The sequence below is a fragment of the Mycteria americana genome, chromosome 7 (genome assembly GCF_035582795.1).
Source record: "Mycteria americana isolate JAX WOST 10 ecotype Jacksonville Zoo and Gardens chromosome 7, USCA_MyAme_1.0, whole genome shotgun sequence".
NCBI classification, from domain to species: domain Eukaryota; kingdom Metazoa; phylum Chordata; class Aves; order Ciconiiformes; family Ciconiidae; genus Mycteria; species Mycteria americana.
The window spans coordinates 51,572,293-51,584,904 of NC_134371.1; the positions used below are offsets into that span (position 1 = coordinate 51,572,293).

The 12,612-nt window shown below is 35.2% G+C and overlaps 1 protein-coding gene across 1 annotated transcript in view; it reads left to right on the plus strand.

Moving 5' to 3' along the window:
• Positions 1–354: 354 nt before the first annotated feature.
• Positions 355–12,612, plus strand: part of HFM1 (helicase for meiosis 1) — a 40,392-nt gene continuing 28,134 nt past the window's right edge. Inside the window, exons 1-10 of the mRNA XM_075509241.1 lie at positions 355–425; positions 820–941; positions 2,402–2,717; positions 3,489–3,754; positions 5,292–5,339; positions 7,064–7,134; positions 9,316–9,448; positions 11,553–11,704; positions 12,060–12,137; positions 12,276–12,437. Of these exons, the coding sequence (XP_075365356.1) occupies positions 355–425; positions 820–941; positions 2,402–2,717; positions 3,489–3,754; positions 5,292–5,339; positions 7,064–7,134; positions 9,316–9,448; positions 11,553–11,704; positions 12,060–12,137; positions 12,276–12,437 (1,419 nt within the window). The remainder of the gene's footprint in view (positions 426–819; positions 942–2,401; positions 2,718–3,488; positions 3,755–5,291; positions 5,340–7,063; positions 7,135–9,315; positions 9,449–11,552; positions 11,705–12,059; positions 12,138–12,275; positions 12,438–12,612) is intronic.

Sequence of the window (12,612 nt, forward strand, 5' to 3'; positions counted from 1 at the left end):
ATTAAATAATTTAGCATAAACTTTATCTGGATCTTCATTCTTACACACTTTTTCCCTCCTGATACGTCATTGGTAATGTAAAGGTTGTTGTACAACAATGTAAAGTGATGTCCTACAGGATTTTTGGTCATAAGTAATAGGAACCATATTTTATCAGGAGAGAGATTCCCTTTTTGAAGAAGAATCAAGGATGCAGGCAAGAGCTCTAAAAGAAAAAAAATCCAGAAATTAAGTATTGGCACTTAAAACTAATAAGCTTTCTATTGCTTATACAGGTTCAATCCTGGTAATTTCAGTTTCACAGTTCCTTGTGCTGCCTTTTACAGATTAAGAGACTTCACATTTGATCTAAAAATGTTCAACTCTGCAGACGTGGTCTCTTCATTGGATAATTTATTTTATGAAAGACCAGATACAAGACAAAGGTAAATATTTATTGTTAAATATATGTAATTGTTTTCCAAGTTTTTCCACACTCTGAATCATTTTATAGCAGAATATTTTTTTGTAACTCCCTTTTCTGTCTACCAGTAGAAATGTGGGGCTAGAAATTTCCAGGTTCATAACCATACTTTGAAATTTTTTTCCAAGCACACTGAAGTTTGAATAATGCAGGTGTATCTTAGGGCTGTAAGAAATACAGGTTAGCAGAAATTTTGCCTCTTAAATTTTCTGTGATTAAAAATCACACAAATTAAAGAATAAGAATATTTTTTAGCAGGAGAAACAGTAGGTTATTTATGATTAGTGATTTTGAGCTACATGTTGTGGAGGGTGCTTAAAGAATGCTTTTACCTTACATTTGTGTGTCAAAAATAGGTATCTAGAAAATGAAGAGCCTAAGATTTGGTGTATTGCACCTGCTCCAGCTATTGCTGAAATTCCAGCTGCAGAGGAGTTACAGAGGGAACTGGAAAAGAACACAGACAACACTCATATGGGTAAAATATCGTAGAATAGAACCATAGAATTATTTAGATTGGAAAAGACCTTTAAGATCATCGAGTCCAACCGTAAACCTAACACTGCCAAGTCCCGCTAAACCATAATATTTGACATTCATTTTGAATGACTTAACGAATAATTAGCTTGACAGATAATTCCTCCTCTCTCTTTTAATGCTGTGAAATACGAAACATTCTAGGTATGCAAATATAGACAGAGAATGTATTTTAGTTGAGAGTGATGGTCTTACATATGTTTGGAGTATTAGCAGTCCTCTTTGGGCATATACAGGCTACAAGTTTACTGTGCAGAAGTGGGCAAGGTAAGAAGTATGATCAAAGTTTCAGCTACTCCACGTTATTCCATGAAGCATCATAACACAGTGGGAAGCAGCTGTAAGAGCATAATGCAACACATGGATCTGATGACCTGTCTCCCACCCAAGGAACAGAGAGTTTATATGAACCTAACTTTCTTCTTCCCTTCTGGGGCTTTTTTCAGATTGCTGTTCAGGAGGCCAGACTTGAATCTGACCATTGATTGCTGCTAAGTGGAGTATTCCTTCCATCTAGACATTCAGGACCACCTTAAGGAAATTCATTTTAAAGAATTCGGTTGCTTTATCTCCATCAACTAGATTTCTGAGTTTCTTAGCTGCTGTGCTGATTTATTATATTCTCTGTTTAGGAATTATATTGTTAGGACAGAAGAAGTTTTTTTCTACTTTATGCAAGAGCAATTCCATTAAGAACTACTCATTCAAATAGGCTTTCTGGTGTTTGTAGAATTGGAACTGCCGGGGTTATGTCACATACAGGCCATTGCAATTTTAAGTTTCTAGATGGATAACACTGAAATTAATAGTCTGCGGAATAGAGCTGTTCTGTAATCTTGTTGCATCCAATTGCTTATTTCTGCTCTCGCCTTTCTTTTGCTGACAGCAATGCTTGTATGGTCAGCCAAATCAGGACACCGATCCTACTGAGAACTAACCCTGTAAAATGTGATAATTAACCAAGATGACTATGAAACCTGCCTGTCACCAACATCATTACGAATTTTGACTGTTGAGATTGCAGGGTTTATCTCACAGCTGTTTGTAGTAGGAACTTCAAGCTTGGTCATTGTGTCATTTTTTTAAAAGACTGTCTTTATTCTGGGACAGGGTGAAAAGTTTCTGTCTCACAAACTACTTTGTAGTTCTGAGGAATAGTTTTGCTCCATTACTTTGTATAGGAAGCATAGAAAGTGACCCTATTTTTATAACTTTTTAATTAACAATAGATGCATTGCATTCATCAGCATAAGTCAAAATATACACTAAAGTTCTTGCAATAAGATAGAAATATCAGTTCATATAATATATGTGAATTTGGCTTATTCTGTGTGGAAGATATTTAATAAAGTGACTATTGATATGAATATTAATAGAAATAATAATTTATTGTTTTTGTAGGAGGGAGAAAGCACCAGAATTTTATACGACAGTGTAGCACTGAGGAAGTAAATGATAAATCACCAGCACCTGTTCATTTTGGCATAGCCTCTGAAAAAGAAGTGCTCCAATTAAGCGTAGGAGAAAGAGAGCAAATTAGTTTTCGGCATGAAAGTCTGAAAATGGTTTCATTGTTTCTCTCTTCTGACCAAGATAAATCCAAAACAGGAACAGCGGTTTCTCAGCAATCTGGTGCAAATTTTTTACAAAATAAAATATTAAGTGATTTTCCAGAAAACAGTGATGATGAGAGTGTCCATTCAACCCTAAGAAAAAGGTATGTGTCTAGTCAATTCTGATAATGTATCACCTGTCAGAATCATTATTTTAGATACATTTCTTAAACGTGGTGTTTTGGATCCTTCAATTGAAGGTACTTTAACAGGGCTCCAGACACTAATTCTTTTCAGTGTAAGGAAAAAAGGTGTTTCCTTTGGGCAATATTTTAGTACTGCATTAAATGTGTCCTGAGCTCAGCCTCTTTTATGAGAAAAGTGAGGATGAAGCTTGTTGCTTTAATTTTAAGGAAATTGTTAGATAACAAAGGTTTTTCAAAATACTATTTTGAGTTCTTGATCCACATGGTAATGAGCAAGAAGGCTAAGATCACTTGCTTTTTAGAGCAGAGGTCAGCCAGCCAGGAATACCTTGAGCAGTTCTCGGCATGATTTCAGTGCTGCCTGGGAGGAAAGGTTTTGCAGATAAACTCTTCTATGCCCAGCTCTTCTCATTCCTCAGAACCTGTATGTCTCTATTGTTTTTAATTATGCAGAGATTGACAGTTAATCTGCTACTGGGATTCAAAGCCCATCTGGACAGGCCGCTTATTCTTTCAGGTTCTTTCTGGAATGACAGTAAAGTTAAAATGTATCTTGAAAGGAGTCTTCTCTAGGTAGAAGAGTGTCAGATCAAATAAAATTAGATACAACCTTTTCTTATGATTGTATCTTACTAGTTCTGCTTCTAGTACAAACGTACATATTTTTCAAATATTAGAGAAACTGTCTAACGTTACAACAAACTAATGAAAATCCTGGATCTTTTGCAGCTTATTTAAAATGTCTGGTTGTATGTATAAAAATACAGAATTTAAAGATAGTTCTATGGATGTGAAAGAAATTGATACTTACTTAAATACAAGTGAAAACATGAAAGAAATGAGAAAAGAAAGTTTATGGAGAAATAATCGTCATGCTCCAATGACTAAAGACTCAGATTTTACTCTGCATAGGGTAAATGATGGGGACATTGCATCTAAAAATGGAATTAAAATGAAATCATTTTCTAATGCTTCAGAGATTCTGGATATGACAGGTAATTATTATTACTCTATTTCAAGAAAAATAGTCCACTGTCTGTCTGTCTTATATAAAGGGTAATAATGGATATCCATGATCTGAGGTAGAGTGAAGAACATTTTCCCACCAGCTCAAGGTGAGATAATTGGCTAAACTTGATAGAAGATATTGCAATTCTATGGAACTTAATTACAGTGTTGTTTAATATGAGTTGGGTAAACAATTTGTGAAGAAGAGTCACATTTTCAAAAGTGCCAAGGCATGTAAACCTTTTTGAAAATATCACTTCAAACCAGTCCCCTAAACAATTTGAAAAAGAGCAGCCTCATCCCTTCATGTGGTAAATAGTCTCATCTTCATTTGAAACCAGAAATTGAAAATGGAATGTTTATTTGTGATGCAGTTCATACTTGAATCTTTGTAGGAATAGATTTTAAATAGGAAAAATCTGGAGAATGGAGGACAGTGGTGAGAATTTTGATGAAATGATAAAATACTTGTTTTAGAAATTATTTTTTGTTTTTAATAGTTTTTAAATATGTGTGGTTTATTTCTAGATTTTAAGCTTTTTGGAACAGGGACTCATTGCATCTGTGGAATGTACCTTGTGTACCTGGCTAACTACTACAGAAATATGGAATAGAAAAATAGTTCTAGCAGAAAACTGTAGGGCAGAGCTGTGGCTTGAGATGGGATCTGGAGGCTGGTCAGGAATGGAAAACATGATTCCTGTCTGATTGCCTTCTGAGCAAGAGTGACTAGATTTGTGGATGAGGGGAGAGCGGTGGATGTCATTGACTTTGAATTTGGCAAGGCTTTTCATAGAATCATAGAATGGTTGAGAAACACTTTTCCACAACATTCTTGTGTCCAAGTTAGGACATTAGGAATGGATGGACAACTGCACAGATAAAAAAATGGTTGGATGGTCAGGCTCAGAGGGTGATGGTTAATGGGTCATACTCTGCCCACATTCGTGCCACAAGTGCAGTACTGCTGTCCTGGAGGAGAGGGCTGCCAGGGATCTCATAAAATTCAATAGGGATGAATGCAAAGTCCTGTCCCAGGGAAAGGGAAGAACCCTTGGGGTCCCCCTGGGATGGACTGACTGGGGGTAGCTCTGCGGAGAAGTGCCTGGGGTGTGGCGAACAGCTCGCTGAACGTGAGCGAGCGGTGTGCCCCAGCAGTAAAGGTGGCCAACAGCATCCTGGACTTTGTTAACAGGAACAAAGCCAGGAAGTTGAGGGAAGTGATTATCCCCTTCTTCTTGGCACTTTTGAGACCACATCTAGATACTGCATCAACTTTTGAGCTTCTGGTACAGGCAAGACATCCTTAAACTGGAGTGAGTTCAGCAAAGGGCTGCCAAGGTGGTCCTTTCAAATGATGAGCTTGTGATCTCCCTGTCCTATCCTGTCAGCTCCTCCTATATCACCTGGACCTTGTTATAGCCTTGCAGCTCCTCACAGAACACATAGCTTGGGGTCAGGAAGATATTTTTCATGGTTGAAAACAAATCTGGTTTTATAAATTTGCTACTTTTATTTCTTTAGGAACTACAGGAAGAAAACTGGAAATTTTGAGGGCTGTTACAGAAATACGTATCCTTGTATTTTCTATATCTGATTTACTGATTTTATTACAATGCTTTTACATTTACAAAATTATAGTGTTTAATTTGTAGGCATAGGAGCTCATGCATTACCCTGTAATAGTTCTGATTTGTAACGTAATGCTGGGAATCAAATGATGAATACGTGTTTACCTTTTGGATTCCAAAGCTAGAATGAAAATAGGACAACTTATAGATCATTCATTGCTTAGCAAATTTATTCTTATTTCAGACATTCAAATTTCATCCTCAAAACTGTTTATTTTTAAAATGTAAAATGTTTAGTTTGCGTAATATATATTTCAGGCCAGATTTTATAAGCAAAGACACATATACACATATAGCCCCATACACTTTATTTAAAGGAAAAGTGAATTAGTATTTCGGCTTATTAGGAAAACTGAATCTTACTTTTTGTCCCATTTTCTCAGAAGAAAATAAACTTCATATATTCCTTATAGGTCTGTATTTATATTGTAGTGTGCATATGGTATATTTCCATTCTTTAAGCAGATTTTACAATAATTTTCCTTCTTCTTGTCCCTGCCTTGAACCCATAACATAATTAACCATCCATCTACACCTGTCAAACTTTTTTTTTTTTGCCTTTTTTTACACTGTCTTTTCAATATTTTTTTTCTAGTAACCTGTCAAATGGCATATTAAATATCAGGAAGAGGAAATGTCTAAATTTAGGCAACTTAAATTCATGTGAATAGCTTTAAGAAGTGTCATAATTTCCAAAATGAGTAAGGACTCAGTTGTTCTGATGTTGCCAATTACAGACAGTCAGTGTTCTGTATTTTGAAAATAGATCACTTATTTAGAGAGGTAATTTTAGAGAAGTCTTTTTAAAAAAAATCCTTATTTCCTTTAGTCTAATATTACTAGCTTATCTTTACCCATTTTTTTAATGTTTATATTTAACTACTTTTATTTCTTGTTTTACTCCTTTTTCTTTTCCTTTTGTTCTTGTTACTGTTGGTGTTATGCCTGGCTGTGTGTGCATCCTCAGCCCGATTGAATGGTTACGGTTAGTCTGCTTGTGTGGCTTCAATGCAAGTCCAGGCAAGGATCAGCGCACTCATTTGGATTTGTAATGTAACAATACTCTCAGTCCTCTTACTCATAATTTAGGTAAGAACGCTGTCATCTGAAGAGTACACAATATTAGCAATTGAAAATATCTTTAAAACCACTGTCAGCACTAAGAGATCGTAGGTGAATTTCTTTGCTGCTGGTATGACTGGTCATACAATATTATGCTAATTAATTTGTGTTATATTACAAATGTAATGTGACCATTGACACTTTAGATATACTAGCAGCAGTGCTCTGCTTGCTCTTGTATCTGGTTTGCAGTGTAGAATAAAGCTTTTGTCCGTTGCAGTTTCACATTCCATAATTGTATGCCATTCCATGAAGCCTATGCCAGGCAGGAGGTTCTTGATTATTGGTATAATCCTGAGACCTCTCAAATAGGTAGTGGGTTTTTTGGTGAAGTGGAATATATGGCACACCAAAAATCTAAATAAAGCTACTAAATAATTTAATAAGTTACTTTTTGATAATTGTTTACAAGCCTGTATCAGTGAAAGATTGTTGCATATGTTTTGTTTGCCTTTAAATTACAAGAAAGAGATCCATTTTACAGTTCTAAAATAAATTTTATAATTTTCACTCAATTGTTTTCAATTCCTTAATGCTGTCGAGCAACCCAATTTAGAAGTATTTTTAAGGAGTTCCCATATTTTAACTATGCACAGTCAAAAGCTTTGGATGATGTAAGTATGAAACATTAGCTGCAACTGCAAGTAGTACTTTGTAGATAAATTTAAATGAATACTTTGATATTCAGAACTTAAAAGGGGTTAGAAAACTGTAGTATATCTAGAACCTCTTTCTGGAATAGAGGTTCTAGATTGTGCTAGGGCAGGGTTGTGCTTAGCTGGGAGAAGAGACCAGAACTACTTTTAAAAACGTTTTTCTCAGTTTTAAATACATTTGTGTGAAGATGTGAATTATATGTGTCTTTATGCATACAGATTACTAATATTTTTTTAATGACTTTCACAGGAAGGTTAAGAAAAGCAGAACTTTAGAGAAGGTTGGCCTTTTGGAGAAGTGATGTTTGTCCATGCCCTTTTTATCAGCTATGCTCTTTCTTTAAAACCCAAAACTTATTTTGAAAGCAACCTATTTGAGAAAGATTGTATTCTAGGTATTGCAGAGAGAAGATGCACGTTCCATCAGAGTCTTCAACAGAACATTTGAAATTTTCATTCAACTCTAGGGGAAATCCCAGTGTCATTCACAAACATTTCTAAGCATGGTTTTTAAGCTACTTTTGATGTTACAAATGTTTGGGTTTTTAATTTCTTATCCACTAAGTAATGTTTTATAAAGAGAAGATTTTTAAGAATGGTGCTTATATGAGCAGAACAGTCTTGTATTTAAATTATATGGGGAGCTATACTGTTGCTTTTTTTCCTTACATTTTTAGTTTTATGCATAGATTTAGGGTATTTTTCCTTACTTCCAAATTTCTGTTTATTTTCTGGTGAGAGTTATACATCATACTGGCCTGTGAAATAATCTTATGTGACTCTCTGTTCCTAGAATAATGGAAAACCACAGCTGTAAGCAAGGTTTACTTTCATGAAAGTTGCAAAAACAGAGTTCTCGTGACAATAGTTTTCAAAAAAAAAAAAATTTTTTTTAACAGCTCATGTATTTGTACACCTAAATATGAACTTGTTTGTAAGGTACCAGGAAGGACAAGGTTTGCTTATCACTCATGTATAAGACATGGCATGTTGCTAAAACTTAAGAGAAATCAGCATATTAAAAAGATAATGGTCTTGTATATTTATTTTTTTTATTGGTTAATCTTGCAAAATTCAACTTGGTAGCAACTCTCTGGTTCCAAGGAATAAGTTGTAAGCATTCAACTTGGTAGAATTTCTCTGGTTGATTCACAGTGAATGTTAGAAAGGATTATTTAACAAAAATCAGGGAAAATTTTGTATTCATACAGCATTCATACTTCATTGATTTTTGTGAGCATTGGAAAACTGGAAATGGTAAATGAAGAACACAGGTAATTCCTGCAACTATTCAGCAGTACTGTCATTGTCAGTCATTGTACAGTTATTTATAAATCAAGTACTAGATGATTCCCATTCATCCTTGTGAGCTCCTAACAGTCATAGAATAGTTTGAGAGCATTAACAGCTAGAAGGAAAGGAAAAAAGAATGAGAATAGTAGAATCCATGAGGAGTTGTGGGGGGAAGGAAGGAAATGGAAGCTGCACAGAGCATACTGCATGGAGGGAGGGTGGGTGAGTAACTCTGCGGAGGAGGAAGGAGGGTAGAGTCAACCTGGTCAGAGGAAAATGAGGGAACCTAACATGGACATACCTGGCTTCTAAGATGGTGGAGGATGGAATGTGGGGGAAGGAAGCATAGTCATACAAAACCTACTTTTGTCATCATTGAAAACTTAACATTATATTAAAATGATATCTATTCAACAATGTTGGAATTTTGAATGCAGATTGAATTACAGAAGGAAAACAAATTGCACTTTGAATTTGGGTACAAAATACGTCTTTCTGATGAGCCTACATTTGGTTACAGTTGGACATTGGCTGTGATTCTGTATTAATGTCATCTAAAGCTAGATACTGGTGTCTTTGGTTGTTGCAGAATGGTGGACTTCATTACATAATAACCTTAGATGAACAGTATCTCATACATTTCTGTGGCAGACGTGTGGCAGATGATCTTCTTTCTTTTGCTGTAACTTGAAGTTCACATCTAATACAAAATTTTTTATAGGACTACATACATCAATGCAATAATAATTTCCTTGTGTCATTTTCCCCTAGACAACACTTTTGGAATGTATGAATAGGTACAATGGATAGCTGTGTTATATTTACTACTTTGCAATTCTTTCCTAGCTTCTTTATACAGATAGGAATTTTGTGATTTGCGCTCCGACTGGCTCTGGAAAAACTGTAATGTTCGAGCTAGCTATTACCAGATTACTCATGGAAGCCCCACTGCCTTGGTTAAATATTAAAGTTGTTTACAGTAAGTATTATGCAGCTTTAAACATTTTGGTGACAGCGGGAGAAAATGTCATTCTGTAAATGTGGAGATCTGGAATGAGTGCTTTAATAATATTGAAATTAAATATGTTAAGAAATTGTGACCTACCTCATTCTTTAAAAAGTTGCTTCTATTAGGGTTTGCTTATTTGTGATACTGTTGTAACTATTACTAGTATTTAACAGCACTGTGTAATTGTAGTGTTCAGCATTGCCTACACAAATAAAAATAAAAAAAATCTTGTAAAGAGTTTGTCCTCTAAGAAGGCAAGATGTACATGAAAACGGAAGAAGGAAGCAAATGAAACTAAAACAAATTCTTAGTGGCAGAGCTGGGAATCATGCAGTATCTTTTGTCTGCCTGTCTGGTGCTCTGAGATGAAGTTGAAGATAGTCACAACAATTACACTTGTTTTCTTTCCTTCCTGGAGAATTGAGTTCATATCATGTAAATCAGATGAAACTGGTGGTTTTGTCCCAGTTTTAATTAATTCATAGAGTGATATATTTGTATATTAATGGTTAATCTTTATATTTACAGAAGTTTCAGCCTAATTATTTTTTTTAATTCCAATGTGTTCAAATTCTTAAAATAAAGCTAGCGTTGATTTAGAGTTTACTGTGTATTGTAAACAGATCTTTTATAAAGAGGCATGTGTTATAGTTTTTCTGTCAGCAGATTGAGGTGGAGCATTTCAGTGTACTGTAATGTTTTTGATTGCCTTGATAGAAACTTTCAGTAAGGAAGCAGTTACCTGCTGGTGAAATCAGATCTGCTGACCTTTCCAGGTTTGACAATGATGGAGAAGGAGACATGTCAGATTTCTGAACGTTGGAACAGAGGTGTTAATCAGATTATGTACTGCCGGAGCATGCTCTGGTACCTGGTTTGTCAGTGTCCCAATGTATGTGAATTATCTTGCAGTAGTTGTGTAAATTAGAGTTGTTTCCCAGTAGCTTTAACACATTCTAAGGATTGGTGACTGAAGTTCTGGGAGCAATCACTAGCTTCTTGCATTCTTGCATAGCGAAAGATTGTTCCTTTTGCAATTTTATGAGTTACTTGATGGTAGCTTAATCAATTTTCTGGAGCTGGTGATTTCCCCTGCTTTATAGGCCACTGATACACTTATGAGATTTTACACCTCTTTCTGAAGCAGAAACTGGTTCTTTAAATCTCTTCATCTTAGGGATCACTTGTCAGCTGATACGCAGAAATGGTTCATATTCCAGTGGCTCTAACTAGCCTAGAATGTAATCACTGCAAGATCTATTCGGTGGTTTTGGGTCGTGCGTAGATCACTTCTTTCACTTAAATCACTGCATTTTCCATATGGATTACCCATCCAATATAGACTTAAATGTGTTGCTAGTATCCATCCTTGTAGAGAATTACTTCTGATTTCTAGAAATCAACCTCCATCTGCAAAAGTATAGTATGTATCCTCAGGAAAAAAAAAAAAAAGAAATAGATTATCTTAGGAGTCTGTTCATGAGGACCAGCATCAGAACTGCTACCTGCTGTGTTAGCTGCTTGGTATGACCCTGGCTACACTTACCTGCACGTTTGGTTTAGATAGATTTTGATCTCTTCTGGTATTCTGTCTCTTTCTCGTGGATGGTTTCTCATTTATAACCCCTTTTCTTTCTGAATACAGAGTGCTCAAATCATTCTGAACTGGAAAAAGGTTGGTATTTGTATGATCTTTCATTAGAAAAGATGTATTTCCTGTGGTTTCTTCTGTCTGTGAGAAAATATTTGATAGCTAAATTATTGTTTCCAGGTGGGATTGAGGAAAAAATGAGGATTAAGAGAGGGCATAAATAACCTTAATTAAAGGGTTCTGTTTCTGATTGTTGATAGGGAAGAACTGGGGCCAAAGCTCAACACTGATTTGTGCACATGGAATAAGATAATAAGGATAATAATAACAGTTACAAATGTTATGGTTCTGGGAGCAAAGCTGAAAATTAGGGAAGTTAAATTCAAGAAGACATCTTAAAAATGTATGCATTTAGCATCTTTAGCAATACGGTTGAAGATTTGGTTTTCCTGATATAACTCTGATTATTTTGTGTTATTTTAGTGGCTCCAATAAAAGCTCTATGCAGTCAGCGTTTTGATGATTGGAAAGAAAAATTTGGACCTATAGGACTCAGCTGCAAGGAACTGACAGGAGATACAGTGGTGGATGATTTATTTGAAATACATCATGCTCACATTATTATCACTACACCTGTAGGTTTCAATCCCAATTCTTACAAAAACCTAGAATAAGCAGACGTTAGTAGTCTACTAATTGTATGCTACTAGGACTGCTCCTTTTTTTTGTAATAAGTGGTAATTTTATGATCCTTATGCTTGCCTGCACACTGCTGTGCATACTATTAGTTCAGAAAAACAACAATTAGTAATATAATAATGTGCCAGATGAAACATACATGACATTAGCTTGAATTAATTTAACTGATTTTATTTAAAGATTTAATAAAGTTTAGGCATGTCTGCCTGTACTCTACTTCTGGCATATGTTGACCTTTAAAACATCTTTCACCTTCTGTTGTTGTTTTGTTGTGTTGTTTTTTTCTCCTAGGAAAAATGGGATAGCATGACAAGAAGGTGGAGAGACAACTCTCTAGTCCAGCTTGTACGGCTGTTTCTCATTGATGAGGTAAGAAAATTACTGGTTTATGTGCACTGTTTTTGTTCTTGAAGATAAAAGGAAACTTAGAAAGTATAACATTTATTTAACACTTGTATAGATTGTAACTGGAGAAATATTTTGCAAATCTTCTAAAATTCCTAATAGGTGCATGTTATAAAGGATGAAAGCCGTGGTGCAACATTAGAAGTTGTAGTCAGTCGGATGAAGACTGTTCAGTCTTCTCTTTGGCGTCATTTAGAGAGTCAGGACACTGTTCTTCCCTTGAGATTTGTAGCTGTTTCTGCAACAATCCCGAATGCTGAAGATGTAAGAGTTACATTTTAACTGTATTTTAATTAATGTAGTTGTATTTTATAAAATTTATCTGGAGTTATAAATTCAGATTGATAAAAAAGTTGTCATTTTGAAGCTGTCAGCTGAAAACAGCTGTGAGGTTGATGTTAATGTAACAAATGACCTACAACCATATGGAACTAACAGC